The 13,779-nt window shown below is 45.1% G+C and overlaps 1 protein-coding gene across 5 annotated transcripts in view; it reads right to left on the reverse strand.

The window, feature by feature from the left end:
* Positions 1-209: 209 nt before the first annotated feature.
* The window catches only part of ARFRP1 (ADP ribosylation factor related protein 1), a 33,219-nt gene continuing 19,649 nt past the window's right edge, over positions 210-13,779 (reverse strand). For 2 of the 5 annotated variants that reach the window (XM_063296911.1, XM_063296908.1), the window contains exons 6-7: positions 10,205-10,305; positions 7,997-8,673 (exon numbers count right to left, since the gene is read on the reverse strand). In XM_063296911.1, coding sequence (XP_063152981.1) covers positions 8,586-8,673; positions 10,205-10,305 — 189 coding nt within the window. In that variant the 3' untranslated portion in view covers positions 7,997-8,585. Of the gene's footprint in view, positions 485-7,996; positions 8,674-10,204; positions 10,306-13,779 lie in introns of those variants that run through there. The other 3 variants (XM_063296910.1, XM_063296909.1, XM_063296907.1) reach the window with 3 other exon arrangements.

Raw genomic sequence — 13,779 nt, forward strand, 5'->3', positions numbered from 1 at the left:
TCTAGCATCAGAGCAGTTCTTCTGTCATTCATACCTTCAATGCTCTATGGAAGAACTCTATCTTGACTGCCTTCCAAAGCAACAAGGGAGGGTACTATACAAGCTTTTGGAAGCATGTATTTCATAGAAGGGGTGCATGACATGAAAAACAATGTGTTCTCCTGTCTCTGAGAGTCTATATCTATTTCTGTACCTACATCTGTATTTTTATCTATACCTCCTGTATATCCAGAAAGAAGAGTCATGTCTATGGGACAGATTAGCATTTTCAGCATTATTCATGGTCTATTCCTAGTTAAAATAAATTCCTCCCAACCTGTGACTATGTTCATCCTTCATTTAGTGCCAGGTATGAATCACAACGCTGGAAAGGAAACTGTTGTATACCGAGAAGGGTCTGAAATCTTCTCCAGGACTTTTACTGTAATATCTGAAGGAGATCCAACTCTGACATGCAGAGAAGGTGTTCACCCAGTGTCCTTTTCTGAGAAAACAAGGATATCATCAAATACAAGGTATTGACACTATGAATTGTACTTGAAACAGAAAAGGTTGTGTCTCGTCACCTGTTCTGTCAGGTTCCCAGATGGCACCGTTGCTTGGATTTAAGAGCTGGCACAGGGAATTTCCCTGCAAAACTTGTTTCTAAACAAGAAAAGAAAATGAGGTACATGGGGGAGTTTTGGCTTTGATATGGTTCCTGAATGGGTGAAGAAGGTAAAGGAGCACTGCCAATTTCTTTTTATTGGAAAATGGACAAATTCCAGAAGACGAGAGAAAGCCTATAAACTCTTGTTTATTCATGTCTTCGTAGGAGACTTCAACATAAAAAGACAGTTTATGAGGAAAGGAAAGAGAAGGGAACATCAGCAAACCCTTTGGCACTTTCTAAGGGAGAGCTGTGGATCTCTAAGTAAGTAAAACCTCAGCTCGGTGTTCCTTGTGATGGGAGACACTCCAACTACAACTGAAAGTAGGAAAAGAGGGGGAAATGTGTGTCCTAGAATGTTCTGAGGTCAGGTTTTGCGTCTTTCTGTAGCTCATGCCCCCCGTTTTGTCAACCAGGTTTACTGGAGTCATACAAGATGGTTCCTTTCTTAAGTCAGACCACCAGCTTCCCGTTGCTTGGTAACCTCATTCCTGCAACTTCTCCCTTCTTTTTGACACTTACGAAATCTCGAAGACTGTTATTTTCATTTGTGTTTTATTACTTTTATTAAGTCTCTGTTATTTCCACCAGCTGGAATTACTACATCCACTGAAATCAAACACTGAAACATTTAATGATGACTAACTCACCACAGGCCATTGTTTTTAAGGCAATGGCCCCCATTTAACAGGACACACTATTTTTTTTATTTTATTTTCTACCCCGCTTTGATTATTTTTATAAATAACTCAAGGTGGCCAACATACCTAACACTCCTTCCTCCTCCTATTTTCCCCACAACAACAACCCTGTGAGGTGAGTTGGGCAGAGAGAAAGGGACTGGCCCAAGGTCACCCAGCCGGCTTTCATGCCTCAGGCAGGACTAGAACTCACAGCCTCCTGGTTTCTAGCCTGGTGCCTTAACCACTAGAGGTCTCAGGTTTCATAAAACTGGAAGGGGCTACAGAGAACCAGAATTGTTTCATGAAGCTGGAAGGGGGCTGTGACAATAGAGAAGGCAGACACCATCTGCCACCTTGCCACTTGATCTCCCAGACATACAGACTGTCCTTGTGATTAATAACCTAGAGTAAGTCTAGGAAAGAGCGGAGAGAAGAATGAGGTGAGTTTTTCACACAGAGTATCTCACTGGGGGAGGAAGGGGAAAAGGAGAAGGAGAAGGAGAAGGAGAAGGAAGGAAGGAAGGAAGGAAGGAAGGAAGGAAGGAAGGGGAGGAGGAGGAGGAGAATGAAAGGGAGGAGGAGAAAAAGACAGAGACAGAGATGGAAGGAAGATGTCTAGCAATGCACATGAAGATGCATTCGGCCAGAAACAGATTCCCGGGAGATTCAAGATCACTGAAATGGCTTGTCATAGAACTCACTACCCAAGGAGAGAACAGTGCAGAGTAGGATCTATTTACTCAGCACAGATTTCTAGAGAGAGGAACTGAAGACACCAGAAAAGACCAAGGTTGCTCTAGCTGTGAGATGTTGCCAGGTAAATTTTAATTAAAGCCCTTGATTAACTCTGGGGAATTTGGTAGGCACTCTGTTATATCAGAAGTAACCCTGGTACTGGCAGAGAGAGAGAGTTAATATGGGAATGATAGCACAGTGAGTCCATAAAGAAATCCATTTCATCCCTTTGAAGGCAGAAGCTAGAAGTGGTGGAGGAGCAGAATGCCACTTGCATAATTACCAAACACTTTTCTGACTTTGATCATGCTACAAATAAAGGAAAAAAAAACATTGACCGATTCATTGTCTTTTGTCTGACTGAGCTGAAGAACCTGCTCACGGAGGCATGTTGAATTGGAATTGCTTCACAGGATTGGAAAGGACCATTGAAGGATGCTTAATGATCTGCTCCAAAACCTCCTCAAGGTTTTGAATTCAGATTGACCGGTCAGTCTGTAGTCCCCCAAAGCCTCCCTTTTCCTTTTTTCCTTTAGCTTTGGGACCATATTTGCTTTCCAGTCATCCATTCTTCAGGATTTCTCGGAATAAGACGTAAGGCTGTGGTGAGGCTGTTAGCCAGGACCATGGGATAAAAGTCATTTGAACCTGGAGATGTAAACTATCTCTAAAGAGATGAAGAGGCATTCCTTGAGCGTCCTTCTAGCAATCCCAACTTCAAGCCTTCCACTATATCCAGTCCTTCATAATTTCTTTCTGGAACACATCACTTTTTTTTGGAAAAGAGCAACCCAACATGGGAGCCAAATAGCTCTGCCTTTACCTGCTATTTTTTTTTCTTTTTTTTTGCCACCTACATTCAGCAACTCACTTTCTTTTCCTTTTTTGTTTTCAGATCTTCACTAAGTCTTTTTTGGGTAGCCCCATTGGCTTCTCTGGCTGTCTCCCATTTCATTTCCTTCTTGGAGCTGCTGGCAACTGGGTTCATAGCTCCGTTTCCCAAAGGCAGGACAGCTCCCAGTCCTGGATCTGAGATCTCAAGCCTTCACATTCTCTTCTTTGCATTACTCCTTGGCCGGCAGAAATTATCCGCCGAATGGGCTCTAGATCTGCTGACTGGCAATTCTGGGAGTTGCAGCCCAGCACATCTGGAGGATACAAGACTGTGGAAGATTGTGCTAGTATTTTTCTAGGAATTGTCTCCATATGGTCATTGGTTACTCATGGGTTACTGAGCATTTCCCATGCTCAGTTAACGACTGTAATCAGCTTTTTCCATTCTGTATCAAAAGTAATGTATTTAGGTAAGTCTGCCACTTGCAATGAAGCTAACATTATTTGATGCCAGTCTTATGCTAAATTCCATAGCTCTTCTTTGATATTTTATCTCATCGCTCTGCCCACGATCATTGTTTCTGTTGATCAGTTGGGTTAGGGTTAGACTCTATAGACTTTTATGTCAAAAGACACATTTAACCACAGACACATGGTGAGGCCATAGCATTGCTTAATGGTATCTTGATTTTCCTCCACGTTGGTTTGTGAGTCTTCCTATCAAAGCAGGAAGCAAGGGATTTCCTCCAATGATTATAGTGCCCAACACGGGGCCATAATCACAAAGACTATAGTACAGAGCAGTTGTCAGACTGAGTCAGAATTCCTTGGAAGAAATTGGGGAGGAGGAGAGAACAATTTTAATCCAGCTTGCACAGACACAGTTTCCTGTTGAAACTCCGTGGCCTGTGCTGCCTAAACTTTGCTCAGACAGCCCCACAGAGACCTCAAGCTGCAATACTGCAGTTTGAGGACCATTTGATGTATGATTTTAAATGCAATGGTTAAAATTAAGTGTTACATTTCAGAGACAGGTTTCTCGTCCAGTCCTAACTCCCATGAAATCATTAACTTGATTCATAAGGGAGTTGCACCAATGCAGACAAATTCAGAGAGCACCAAGGACTCCACAGGTCAACCCTGAGCTACAAGTAGTCGCTTCAGTTGGTACAAATTCATTTATCGTTTTAAGAGGTCATGGAATTGCAGCGTTTGAGACTTTGAGAAAGACATGCTTATGGGGATCTGTTCTTGGGGAACACTAGAAGTGGATCTATCACCTTGCTCTCCATCACTGGGGGCTTCCCATAGCTATCTGGTTTTAATTTCCCTGTTGGAGCAAAAATACAGTTAGTCTGAATCAACACAGCCTTTGAGTTAATGGAGCATTTACATTTACAAGAAGCAAAGACACAGGACCTTTGCCAAATGAAATTGACAGTACGTAGAATGACACACCACACGTTCCCAACACTTTCCTTCCTCAGGAGATACTAATAGTTCCATCCTTCCAACACAGGCCTTCAAAGCATCTAATGAGCCCCGCAATTATTCTCTGCGATAACATACATTCAGAGCAATGATGGCAAGTCAAATATGCTCACGATCAGAAGCCTTTGAACCTCTGTTCTGAGCCTATCGCTATACAGAAATACAAAATCTTGTACTTCAATGATGGTCAAGCTGTTTAAATGTCTGTCTGTCTGCATCTTATGATAATACACTTGGAACTGACTGCAAAGTATATATTGTTCAGTGTGTACACACGCATTCTGTCCTCAGATCATCCCAACCAGCATTTCCCACATATACTATAATTTTAATGACAATGCTCTGTGTTTGCTCTATTGGCCAATAAACCTTAAAAAGCACTTCATCCACCACAGCTATCTGTTGCTAGTACATCACAATCAGCCACTGTCAATCCTCTCCCTTATTAACTAATTTTATTTTTATTTATTTATCAAATTTGTCACCACCCATCTCCTCCCACCGGAGGGATTTGATTTAGCTAAGGCAGCAAGTCTTGGAAAAGCAAAGATGAAAAAGTGTTATTTTATGCAGATGTCTGCCTTCCTGGAAGGAAAGAGGACAGCCGGCAGCCGGGTGGATGGACTCAGTAACAGTGGCGATGGGAGCACCATTAGAAGCCCTGAAAGACCAGGTTAGGGATAGATCATCATGCAGAAAATCTATTTATGTGGTGGCCTGGAGGTGAAAACTACTTGATGGCACACAGTCAATCAGCGTGAAGACTAAGTTCCTTTGAGAAGTCCGTAACACTGGGGAAAGTGGAAGGAAAGAGGACGGCCAGCAGCAAGGTGAATGGACACAGTTCCAGCAGCGATGGGTGTCCCATTTCAGGTCTCAAACTCACACACACACACACAGTTGCTAGGGAAGAAAGCAATTTACTGAAGGCTGAGCAGGTAACAGCAGACAAGGGAAGAAATGTAAATCAACAAAGTCTCTTGGAAAGAGGAGCCTGCAGAAGAGTAGAAAAGTTCAGAATGCCAAGTCAGGTTTGTCAGCCAGTCCAAGGTCAGAAGTTCACAAGCAGGATGCACAGGAAAGACACACCAGAGCAGAAAATCCGATAGTTGTTTCCAGTGGTGAAAAAAGGGTCAGGGCTGCCTCTTCAATCAGGTTGCAGCCAATGGTCTTTAATTAAGAATGACCTCCTTGCTTGGCAAGGAGCCTCCTGGAGGAGCATTGGAGGGCTTGGAGGCCATACCTCATCATGTGATGACTGCTCCAGCTATTCTGATGGTGCCTGTGTTTGATCAGCCTCAGGCAACTCTTGGCTCAGAGTCTCCCGAGGCTGACATTCCACTGGTTCAGCTGGAGAAGCTTCTTCGGAGTCAGAGTCTGAGTCCTGGGCCATGACAAAGGGGGCACCATTGGAAGACCTGAAGGACCAGGTTGGGGTTGGACTAGTATGGACAAAATCTATCTATGTGGTCATTATGAGTCAACACCGACTTGATGGCACATAATCAATCAGTTGGCCTTCCTGAAACAAACAAAGTTGAACCATTCATAACCATTCCTATTCAGTTTAGATCACTGGGTAGGAACCTCTGTCTTGAGGGACAAAACAAATCCAGGCAGTGAAGACGTCATATATTAGAGGTCCCCCCACCATCACTGCCCTTTTGAGATTTGCACGCTGTTTGATTGTATTACGTATTTATTTCTGTGAAGATCAGTAGATCTTATAGCGGGTTTTCCGTGCTCAGTTAATGAATGTAATCAACTTTAAAATAAATACCGTAAAAATAAATACATACAAAGTAATACTGAGGACATTACACCTTGTTCATATTTGGGCTTTGCACTTTTCTTACCCTTGTGCCTAATTTTCAGTTTGCCAAAGCCTGTAGCTTGCTTAGTTACTCTCAGACATAATCTGACAATGCCTTGGAAGGACAGCGGGGTCAGGGCCTTTTTCCTCTTTCCCTTTTCAAAGTCTTCTTACAAGGTGGGAACAAGTTGTGCATCAACCAATTACGGATATCCCAAAGCTGAATGGGAGAATGTGTGCCAAAGTACACAGGCATTCACAGAACATTTCACTCTCAGCTAATTTCAAGCAACCTCTGACCACAAGGAAAAAATGAGAGGCAAGAAAGAATTAGCTGGAAAGAAAATGATGAAACCAAAGTCATTGATTTTTGATGTATTCATTGGGGAGTGGGGGGAAGGGCCCTTGAACAATTATCATTCCTTGGAACATTCTGTTCTCACACGATCAGCCAGTCCACAAAACCAAACTAGCTCACCACACCAAGTTTTCTGCTTTTTAAACTATATCCAAATGCATGCAAATCCTGGCAGTATCATTTCCTGTTTCACAGGGGACGTTTGAAAGTCTTGAGCCAAAATCACACAGTAAACAACAGGTCTGTGCATTGCTTCAGATTCTATTAAACGCTTCGCATGTGAGAGGCCACAGACCCAACAGCCACCTGCAACTCTTTAAAGCAGCTGTGTCTTTCCCCAAGGCAATGGGGTAGCTGCAGAGGGAGCTGCCTTATTCCAGAACAAGACACAGCTGCTTTAAAGAGTTGAAGGGAGCTGCTACGGTCATGATTCTGCATACTCTGAAGCATGTTTTCTCATTTATTTCTGAAGCTCTGTAGTGCCCTCTTAACAATGCAATATAAACTTAATTAAAAGCAAAGAACTATCAGGGTATGTGTACGATATGGAAAACCAGGCTTTAGGTATAAGCTCATAACCACCATCTCCATGCCACCCATGGCTTGGTAGGCTTGTAATGTGACATTTGGCCAATACTGAAAGCAGATGCCATACTAAGTCTGAAACATCCCAGTGCCAGTCCTTCAAAAGCAATGTTGAGGTGAGATCTTGTGCCAGCCATGAGCTAGGCTTATCCTGTTCTGTGACCACAAACCAGAGTCCCGTACTGGTTTCTAACGGACAGAATTTACTGAATAGGCCTAAACAAGTGTAACCATGTTGGACAAAGCAGTGGAGCAGCTGCTGCTTCGTTGTGGCTGGCTGGGCAGAAAGAATTCCAGTCACAGCTTTCTAATCCATATCCAGCTGGTCCTAAATTCTATAAAAAGCTAGGTCTTGCAAGGAGTGACCTCATTTTCCATGGGACACCGTGCAGCGCTGAACACCCCTGTTGCACAAAACGTAAGACAGGCACCAATCCTGTTCAATCTGCATTCAGGGCAATGTTATGCCAAGGGATAATGAAGCTTTATTGGGCAATAATCTTTTTACAGTCTCTCCAGATGCTGGGCATGTGCAATGCCTCTTAGTTTCACCCATTTATAAAATGGTTCCTGGCTATTCTTTTTCCTCATTTAACCAGGACAACCAGAGGCAAAACATCTTCTCAAAGAGTCCTCCTTCAGCACTGTGCCTTGGATCTTTTTTCTACTACTCCACTGTTTCTCAACCCTGGCAACTTTAAGATGTGTGGACTTCAACTCCCAGAATTCCCCAGCCAGCCATGCTGGCTGGGGAATTCTGGGAGTTGAAGTCCACACATCTTGAAGTTGCCAAGGTTGAGAAACACTGTACTATACCGTAGAGAAAAGTAACAGACAAGGAAAGAAAATACTATAAATCAGTTTTAATCCTGCGCACAAATACAGGAACTGAGTGGAAGGAGGAGGACAGAGTGTTCTGGCAGCGCCCTCTCTCTCCAACTGCAGCATTTGTGAAGTGTACATCGGTGTACGTTCGCCGTAAAAGAAGAGTCCACTCCCCACTTTCAATTGCTCCTTTTCCATACAAGTGCAAACTCAGATTGTGGAACATCCCAGAAGACAACTGGAAAATGGGAGTTCCGATGTCCCAACACCTTGTCTCCATTTGATAAACTGCCCCCAGAGTCTTCAACCCCACAGGTTTATAGTTTTGCAAGAGGAACGAGTCCCATGCATTTCTGGAACATCAATCGCTCCATCTCTCTCCATGCTCAGAAGTGGGGGAGCGATCATGAAAGAAAGGATCCTGTCCCAATTCTTCTCTGCTAATGAGGTCTCTTGCAAGACACTGAGAGAGGACAAGTGTGCCTTTAATACAGGGGTTCCAAGAATCTCCTTGAGGGACAGAGAATGGGGAGGAGAAAAAGCGGGGAAGAGAAAGGAAAGGGGTCTCTGTGCAGGAGAAAAGAGTCTGGCGCTGAGATCCTTGGTGGTTCTCTATGTGATGTCCTTCTGCCTCGGGGGACGGTGAATATTCCTCACCACACACTTCACCATCCACTCGATCCCTTCGTTTACTCCTTTGCTGTAGAAACGTAGAGACACAAAAGGGCCAGTCACAGATCCCAAATCATCTGTGGGAGCCCCCCTAGTCTTTAGGAATGCCTTCTCCATACACCCCTCTTGTTCATTCCAGGTACTCGGCCTCCCCTTCCAGGAGTGCCCAGCTTTCAAATACGCACGTTCAAAGCAGGCACGTGGAGGCGACGTGTCGGCACCGGAGGAGCCTACAGATCAGCAGGGGGGGGGGCGCAATCAGGTCAACCCAGGACCAGATTGGAATTACTGTTTGTTTTTGGAGGGAGAGGGGTCAATTTTCTCATGGTGTTTTCTCCCAGGCATTTTATTTATTTTTATTTATTTATTAATCAAATTTAGCCACCGCCCATCTCCCCCAAACGAGGGACTCTGGGCGGTTAGAGGGACTCTGGTTTTACCTTTTTTTCAGGGGGGGGGAAATACGAAAAAACCCAGTGGGAAATGGTAGCACCATCTCTTCCTCTGGGCTGTGGTGGCAGACCAAAGGCCCCCAAATATGTGGGTTTAAATCACAAAGGAGCCTTGTGTGGCACACCCGAGTTCGATCCCAGCAGAAGCCGGATTCTCGGGTGGCCGGCTCAGGCTGACTCAGCCTTCCGTCCTTCCAAGGTCGGTAAAGTGAGCACCCAGCTGGCTGGGGGAGGTGACGACTGGGGAAGGCAACGGCGAACCACCCCGCTCTACAGTCTGCCAAGAAAACGTCACGAAAGCGGCGTCCCCCCAAAGGGTCAGACGTGACTCGGTGCTTGCACAGGGGACCTTTCACACAGCAGATTCTAGCTGGAGATCAGAAGAATTTTGGAAGGATAAGAGCAGTTCAGCAGCGGAAGAGACCGCCCCAAGGAGTAACAGGCCTTCCTCCTCTGGAGGTGCTTAAACGGGGGGCTGGACAGCCATCTGTCGGGGTGCCACAGTGGTGGACTCCTGGGCTGGGCGGGGATTGGACTAGCGCAGGGTTTCTCAACCAGGGTTCCGTGGCACCCTTGGGTTCCATGAGAGGTCACCGGGGGTTCCCTGGGAGATCACGACTTATTTAAAAGATTATTTCAAATTTGGGCAACTTGGCATCGAAGAGGTAAGCTTCATTCTTTATCTTCAGTTTAAGAACACGGTTAATGCATATATACAGGCCTACCCATGAAACAGATGGAATGATTGTGTAACTATATCTGAGCCTGAATGTGCAGGGGTCCACCGAGGCCTGAGAAATATTTCAAGGGTTCCTCCGGGGCAGAAGGTTGAGAAAGGCTTGACCAGAGGACCTCCAAAGCCCCTTCTGAGCCTTGCATTCTTGGATTCTAGGATCCTCTAGCCCAGGTTCCTCAACCAGGAAGCTGGCTGGGGAATTCTGGGAATTGAAGTCCGCACAGCTTAGAGTTGCCAAGGTTGAGGAACCCTGGGCTAGCCTCCAGCCAAATGCTACTTGGGTGGGGGTCATAAGAGTGAGTCAACTGCATCCTTAACAGCCCTTTTGCAGCACCTCCCCTGCTATCCTCCCCAACAGGCTCTCCACCTACCCGGTGAGCGCCGAGCATCCTTGGGTCAAGCAGTCCCTCTTCCCAATTTTGTTGATGCAGTCACTGAAGGCTGTCTTGATGTCAGGGATCGACAGGCAGTTCTAGAGGAGGAAGAGAAAACGGAGTTAAACTTCAGCAAATCTCTTTGATGAACCTCTCAGAACCAGCACAGAACGGGTAGCCTGAAAGGCCTCTGGCACTCTGCTATTGCTTGAAAAAAAAGGGGGGGCAGATACCACAGAGATAGATTGGAAGGGCTTTCTCAACTGCCCCTTCGTTAAACAACTCTGCCCCAGGAGCATGGTATTTTTTTAGTCTGTGGGGGTTTTCTTTGCATAGCCCAAAATATGGAGGTGGCCGGGTTTACAATGCGACGCAAAAATCTATGTCCGTGCTTTGCCTTGGACAACTGCACCCTCTGCTTCAACCCTCTGCTGCACGTAAAAAGAGCCACACCCTGGAACTCTGCATGCAGAAGCGTGCATAAATTCTGAAAGTGCTCAAAACTGTGGACGTAACAGCGGCTCTGCTCTCCACCCTACAAGGAGGTCCAAGAAATTTGGGGCCTGCAATCTAGCCATCTGAGTTGTTTATTCATTTAGTCGCTTCTGACTCTTTGTGACTTCATGGACCAGCCCATGCCAGAGCTTCCTGTCGGTCGTCAACACCCCCAGCTCCCCCAGGGATGAGTCATATCATCCATCCATCTTGCCCTTGGTCGGCCCCTCTTCCTTTTGCCTTCCACTCTCCCCAGCATCAGCATCTTCTCCAGGGTGTCCTGTCTTCTCATTATGTGGCCAAAGTATTTCAGTTTTGCCTTTAATATCACTCCCGCAAGTGAGCAGTCTGCCTTGATTTCCTGGAGGATGGACTGGTTTGATCTTCTGGCAGTCCAAGGCACTCTCAGAATTTTCCTCCAACACCACAGTTCCAAAGCATCAATCTTCCTTCTCTCAGCCTTCCTTATGGCCCAGCTCTCGCAGCCATATGTTACTACGGGGAACACCATTGCTTTAACTGTGTGGACCTTTGTTGTCAAGTGTGATGTCTCTGCTCTTAACTATTTTATCGAGATTTGTCATTGCTCTTCTCCCAAGGATTCAGCGTCTTCTGATTTCCTGACTGCAGTCAGCATCTGCAGTAATCTTCCCACCTAGAAATACAAAGTCTTTCACTGCCTCTACGTTTTCTCCCTCTATTTGCCAGTTATCAATCAAGCTGGTTGCCATAATCTTGGTCTTTTTGAGGTTTAGCTGCAAGCCAGCTTTTGCACTTTCTTCTTTCACCTTCATCATAAGGCTCCTCAGTTCCTCTTCGCTTTCAGCCATCAAAGTGGTATCGTCTGCATATCTGAGGTTGTTAATGTTTCTTCCAGCGATTTTAATTCCAGCCTTGGATTCCTCAAGCCCAGCATGTCGCATGATGTGTTCTGCGTACTAGTTGAATAGGTAGGGTGAGAGTATACAGCCCTGCCGTACTCCTTTCCCAATCTTAAACCAGTCCGTTGTTCCGTGGTCTGTTCTTACTGTTGCTACTTGGTCGTTATACAGATTCTTCAGGAGGCAGACAAGATGACTTGGTATCCCCATACCACTAAGAACTTGCCACAATTTTTATGGTCCACACAGTCAAAGCCTTTATAGTAGTCAATAAAACAGAAATAGATGTTTTTCTGAAACTCCCTGGCTTTTTCCATTATCCAGCGGATATTGGCAATTTGGTCCCTAGTTCCTCTGCCTTTTCTAAACCCAGCTTGTACATCTGGCAATTCTCGCTCCATGAATTGCTGAAGTCTACCTTGCAGGATCTTGAGCATTACCTTACTGGCATGTGAAATGAGTGCCACTGTTCGATAGTTTGAACATTCTTTAGTGTTTCCCTTTTTTGGTATGGGGATATAAGTTGATTTTTTCCAATCTGATGGCCATTCTTGTGTTTTCCAAATTTGCTGGCATATAGCATGCATTACCTTGACAGCATCATCTCAAGATTTTGAACAGTTCAGTTGGGATGCCGTTGTCTCCTGCTGCCTTATTAGCAATGCTTCTTAAGGCCCACGCAACCTCACTCTTCAGGATGTCTGGCTCTAGCTCACTGACCACACCGTCAAAGCTATCCCCGATATTGTTATCCTTCCTATACAGGTCTTCTGTATATTCTTGCCACCTTTTCTTGATCTCTTCTGCTTCTGTTAGGTCCTTGCCATCTTTGTTTTTGATCATACCCATTTTGGCCTGGAATTTACTTCCAATGTTTTTAATTTTCTGGAAGATGTCTCTTGTCCTTCCTATTCTACTGCCTTCTTCCACTTCCACGCATTGTTTGCTTAAAAATAATTCCTTATCTCTTCTGGCTAACCTCTGGAATTTTGCATTTAATTGGGCATATCTCCCCCTATCCCTGTTGCCTTTTGCTTTCCTTCTTTCTTGGGCTACTTCTAGTTTCTCAGCAGACAGCCATTTTGCCTTCTTGGTTTTCTTTCTTTGGGATGTATTTTGTTGCTGCCTCCTGAACAATGTTGCGAACTTCTGTCCATAGTTCTTCCGGGACCCTGTCTACTAAGTCCAATCCCTTAAATTGATTCTTCACCTCCACTGCATATTCCTTAGGAATATTAGTGAGCTCATATCTAGCTGATCTGTCGGTCTTCCCTAATCTCTTTAGTCTGATCCTAAATTGTGCAAGAAGAAGTTCGTGATCTGAACTACAGTCAGCTCCAGGTCTTGTTTTTACTGACTGTATAGATGACCGCCACCTTTGGCTGCAAAGGATCTAGTCAGTCTGATTTCGGTGTTGTCCATCTGGGGAAGTCCATGTATAAAGCCGTCTCTTAGGTTGTTGGAAGAGAGTGTTTGTTATGCAGAGTGAGTTGTCTTGGCAAAATTCTATCAGCCTATGTCCTGCTTTGTTTTGTTCTTCCAGGCCATGCTTACCTGTAATTCCAGGTGTCATTTGACTGCCCACCTTAGCGTTCCAGTCTCCCGTGATGAAAATAACCTCTCTTTTAGGCGTGTTGTCCAGTAGGTGCTGCAGATCCTCATAGAACTGCTCTACTTCAGCTTCTTCAGCATCTGTGGTTGGGGCGTATATTTGGATCACTGTGATGTTAGATGGCTTGCCCTGAATTCGAATTGAGATCATTCTATCGTTTTTTGGATTGTATCCGAGCACTGCTTTAGCCACTTGACTGTGAATTATGAAGGCTACTCCATTTCTTCTGTGGTCCTCTTGTCCAGAGTAGTAGATCTGGTGGTCATCTGATCTGAAGTGGCCCATTTCAGTCCATTTCAGTTCACTGACGCCCAAAATGTCTATCTTTAATCTTGACATCTCACCAATAACCACATCTAATTTGCCCTGGCTCATAGATCTTACATTCCAGGTTCCAATGGTGTGTTGATCCTTAGAACATCGGATTCGCCGTTCACCACCGGCACCGTCGGCCGCTAGCCGTCCTTTCGGCTTTGAGCCAGCTGCGTCATCATGCTCAAGCTCCAGCACCATGACAAGGTAACCATCCTTTGCTGAAGAGCCATGTGAGGCTGCAAACGGTGTTCCAGCGCCCAGCGTTGTCT

This window comes from Candoia aspera, chromosome 3 (genome assembly GCF_035149785.1).
Source record: "Candoia aspera isolate rCanAsp1 chromosome 3, rCanAsp1.hap2, whole genome shotgun sequence".
In the NCBI taxonomy this organism is placed as follows: Eukaryota; Metazoa; Chordata; class Lepidosauria; order Squamata; family Boidae; genus Candoia; species Candoia aspera.